Below are 5,000 nucleotides of genomic sequence, written 5' to 3'. Positions count from 1 at the left end.
TTACCTAGAATTACTAAATACATGGCAGGAATCCCATAACCCATAATACTCAAATAATTAAAACAACATAAGCCAAGTTTTCTCCCGTGCCATGATTAATCACACCAGCTAACGAACCACTTCCCCCACCCACCCCCCGCCAGCCGGAGTCGGGTAGCGTGCAGAGCCTGGGCGATTCGGATGAAAAGGGTCATTCCTACTTCCCGAAGGGCTCCTACACCTCCTCCAGCAAGCTGGTCCTGCCCCTGAAGGGGCGGTTCGCTTCCAGCTTCCGGCTGGGATGCCACGCCCACGTGCAGTCGCTGGAAAAGGCCAGCTTCGTCAACGTGGAGGTCGACTCCGGCCTCTCCAGTATGTTCTCCTTCTTCAACGCAGGTGGGATGCACAAACGCAATAGACTGATTAAAAAAAGAAAAAAAAAAAAAAAAAAGCAACTGTCAAAAAAAGAGCAACTGTAAAAAAAGAGCATCTGTCAAAAAAAGAAATATATATATATATATATATATATATATATATATATATATATATATATATATACATATATATATATATATATATATATATATATATATATATATATATATATATATATATATATATATATATATATAAAGAGCAACTGTCAAGAAAAAATATAAAAAGAGCAACTGTCAAAAAAAAAGAGCAACTGTCAAAAAAATATAAAAAGAGCAACTGTCAAAAAAAATATAAAAAGAGCAACTGTCAAAAAATAAAAAGAGCAACTACCGGACCAAAAAACAAGAAGATTGAAAGATTTCACGGTAAAGGAACCATTTGAAAACAACACTTGTAAGCTCTTTATTATTTTCCTATATTTTTCTCTCTTTCGTAAATTCCACAACAGGAAAAAAGAAATAGATGCTCAAGAGGTTTTATGAAGAATTGGTATGCCAGTCTGTGATTGTATATCTGTCTGTTTGTCGAGATAGTATGAATATTTTATTATGTCTGTGTGTCTATCTGTCAACGACAAAGACATAGAAGCTTATATGGTTTTATGAAGATTGGGTCTGTCTGTATGCCTGTCTGTCTAAGATAGTATGAATATTTTATTCTGGCTGTCTGTCTGCCTTTCTGTCTAACATAGTATGAAAATTTTATTCTGTCTGTCAAAGATAGTGTGAAATTTTTTTTTCTGTGACTGTCAAAGATTATATGGAAAATTTTATCCTGTCTGTCTGCCTGTTTGTCAAAGATAGTATGAAAATTTTTTTCTGTCTATCTATCAAAGATAGTATGAAAATTTTATTCGAGACATTATGAATTTATAAAAATTAATATAACAGCGGTTAAAACTTCATATCACAAGAAAGCAACTCGCAATAGTGGCAAGAAAAGAATAAATGCTATTGGGTCTGCCCTATTCACTCAACTTCCCACTTTAACTCGCTTTCCGAAACTCTAAAAAACTTGCTAGTTCTATTTCTCGTTTACGTTTTATTTTTCCAAGAAAATTCTAGATCTTCTACAATGTCCATCCTTGAAGAATATTAATTGGTTATTTCCAGAATTCTGAAAGCTATTTTAAGAAGAAATGTCTCATTCTGCTACATTTTATTATTATTATTATTATTATTATTATTATTATTATTATTATGCCAAACTACAACCCTAGTTTGAAAAACAGGGTGCTGTAAGCCCAAGGGCTCCAACAATGAAAAATAGCCAAGTGAGGAAAGGAAATAAGGAAATAAATAAACTACATGAGAAGTATTGAACCATTGAAATAAAATGTTTTGAGAATAGTAACAACATTAATTCAAATATTTTTTATGCAAACGATAAAAACTTCAATATAAATAAAAAAAAGAGGCAGAGAAATGAGATAGAATAGTGTTGCCGAGTGTACCCTCAAGCAAGAGAACTCTACCCAAAGACAGTGGAAGACCATACTACAGAGGCTATGTCATTAACAAAGACTAGAGAACAATGGTTTGATTTTGAAGTGTTATAACCTACAACAGACCAAAGATCATATAATAACTGAAAAAATAATTCATTCTTTAAATCATGATACATATTTTTTTTCTCTGAATGAATATTTCAGAAACAAATTACTTTACGGAAAAGAGGGTAGACTCGAGCACACTATTCTTTCGTATTTCTCCTCCTCTTGTTATTTTGAAGTTTTTTAGTTTATATAGGAAAGATTCATTTTAATATTGATATTGTTCTTGAAGTTCTATTGTAGTTTATTTCCTGATTTTCTTTTCTCACTGGGCTATTTTCCCTGTTGGAGCCCTTGGGATTATAACATCGTACTTTTCCAACTAGGGTTGTAGCTAAGCTAATAATAATAATAATAATAATAATAATAATAATAATAATAATAATAATAATAATAATAATAATAATAATAATAAGAAAAAAAACAGATGAAATTCATGGAACACTGAATAACAGAAGAGAGAGAGAGAGAGAGAGAGAGAGAGAGAGAGAGAGAGAGAGAGAGAGAGAGAGAGAGAGAGAGAGAGAGAGAGAGAGAGATAGAGAGAAAATTACTTCCTTAAAGATGTAATTAAAATTCCTTTCTCCAGGTATTTATTATTTTCATTGATGTATACATGTTTTGGCAATGAATTACACCATGAGATAATTGATCTATTCTGTTGCAATAGTATATCTATTTGCCCATATACTAATACTATAAGTCTCGCTCATGTGTAAACCAATTGTTCATTAGTGATTTATTATTATACATTTACACCTAACTTTCTTTTTTTCTCAAACAGGTGTCGCTAGTTGGACTTCAGATATCTTTCTGATCTCAATGACGTTGGCGATGCCCATGCTGCTTTTGAATAATTTGTAATGGTTCTCTTCTGCGAATGATTAACGAGGAGATTCATAGTATTGTTTCTCCATTTCCCGTAACAATTGAAAAGAGAAGGGAAATTGAATAAATGATGTAAGTGAAGGAAAGTAAAATATATAATTACATCTTAAGGAAAGGGAGACGAAAACACGGAAGGAAACACTTACGAAGTGAGGAGAAGAGAAGGCAAAGTAAGAAAAATATGTATGAGAAAAAGATAAAATAAATAATTACACTTAAAGAAAAAGAGACAAAAAGAAGGAAATAAAGACTTCCGGTCATGTCTCATCTTTTTTCGAAGACCAACGAAAAGACCAGATGGAAGAGGGAAGAGTAAGTATTAAGAAGAAGAATATGAATAAGAATAAGAAAAAGAGAAGGAAGAAAAATAAAAATAAATATAAGAAGAAAAAAGAGCTTTGGTTATGCGTTTTCCAAAACTGATTTTCAGAGAGAAAAGGAATAACGGAGAATAATTAGTATTTTTCGACCGAGAATATTAGCAAATAAAGGTGAAATGATTAAATTGATAAGGAATTCCGCAATGATAGGAGAACAATGACACATCGATAAATATAGTCTTGAGAGAGAGAGAGAGAGAGAGAGAGAGAGAGAGAGAGAGAGAGAGAGTTATGCTAATATATCAAGTATCAGATTTTATTGAAGATTCAAACACATTGTAATATAACTTATGAAATTATACACAATATTTGACAAACGGACATTTCACACCAAACGAGGATATATTTTGTACATTTATCTAATTATATGATTCATTATAAGAATTTGGATTATATATTCGTTATTAAAATTAAAGAAAGTTGTTTCTTTTGCTTAATTATTGTTTTTGCTTATTGTCCAGAACAACTTAAATAGTAATTATCACGTGAGACAAAAAAATCTGTCAGAATGCATTGAACTGATAAATGGTAATTAGTATACGTAATTAATGTATATATATTTTTTATTGAAGAATATATGTGATATATGATTTGTCCTTGTGTACTCCTATATAAAAGAGTAATTAGTATTCTTATGGTTATATAATTTTTTTGGTGAGACGAACGTGTTAAAAAGGGCTGAAGGATGGACTATAAATACGATAATTCTAAAAAGAGTTGAAAAGGTCCTATTGGAATCAATATATTCTTAATTCATATAGGTGAACATTCCACTTGGCAAAAATAAACAAAAAATAAAAATAATGGCCAGCACAATATCTGTATTCTATAGTCAATATTTTTTAGTGAGGCAGATTTGCACCGACGCGCAGGGGGTGCCCTTTTAGCTCGGAAACGTTTCCTGATCGCTGATTGGTTGGACAAGATAATTCTAACCAATCGGATAGCGGGAAACTTTTTTCCGGGCTAAAAGGGCACCTTTGCGAGTCAGTGCAAATACACCTCATTAAAAAAATTGAGTATAGAGTCAGTAATATCACATCCATTTTTATATTGATCTCCCATCATCATAATCAACATATTATCAATAGACTTGTATATTCTATGAATCTAATCCATGAGAAAAGGACATAAGTTCAAAGGAAAAGAGAAATAAATAAAGAAGATGCTGTTAAGAAATGGTGAAATATGTAATAGTAGGAACATTTTAGTTAGGGGTTAATTGTTTACTGATGCATGGGGATTGGTTTTTTTTTCAAGCGTAAAAAATACGCACGTGTGGACAAAAACATACACACATATGTACAGTATGTATATCTACCGTATGTAATTATGTATGTATATATATATATATATATATATATATATATATATATATACATATATATATATACTGTAAATATATATGTATAAATATATATATATATATATATATATATATATATATATATCTATATCTATCTATCTATCTATCTATCTATCTATCTATATATATATATATATATATATATATATATATATATATATATATATATATATATATATATATATTTATATATACCTATATATATATGTTTAATATCTTTTATGAATAATCATGTACACACATACATACATACATAAATAAATAAATACATACATACATACATACAGACATACATACATACATACATCCGCGGTGTAATAAAATAACTAATAATGACATATTTATACATAATCATGTATATTTGTGTAAATATCTAAACGCAATTCAAAATATCTGT

The 5,000-nt window shown here is 30.1% G+C and overlaps 1 protein-coding gene across 1 annotated transcript in view; it reads left to right on the top strand.

Moving 5' to 3' along the window:
• LOC137648386 (uncharacterized) overlaps nucleotides 1-4,553 on the top strand; it is a 112,682-nt gene extending 108,129 nt beyond the window's left edge. The window contains exons 7-8 of the mRNA XM_068381314.1: nucleotides 144-375; nucleotides 2,754-4,553. Of these exons, the coding sequence (XP_068237415.1) occupies nucleotides 144-375; nucleotides 2,754-2,833 (312 nt within the window). The 3' untranslated portion in view covers nucleotides 2,834-4,553. The remainder of the gene's footprint in view (nucleotides 1-143; nucleotides 376-2,753) is intronic.
• The last annotated feature ends 447 nt before the right edge of the window (nucleotides 4,554-5,000 follow it).

Source organism: Palaemon carinicauda, chromosome 10, assembly GCF_036898095.1.
Source record: "Palaemon carinicauda isolate YSFRI2023 chromosome 10, ASM3689809v2, whole genome shotgun sequence".
In the NCBI taxonomy this organism is placed as follows: Eukaryota; Metazoa; Arthropoda; class Malacostraca; order Decapoda; family Palaemonidae; genus Palaemon; species Palaemon carinicauda.
Note: the sequence above shows the minus strand (reverse complement) of the source record. Positions and strands in the feature narration are given on the sequence as shown.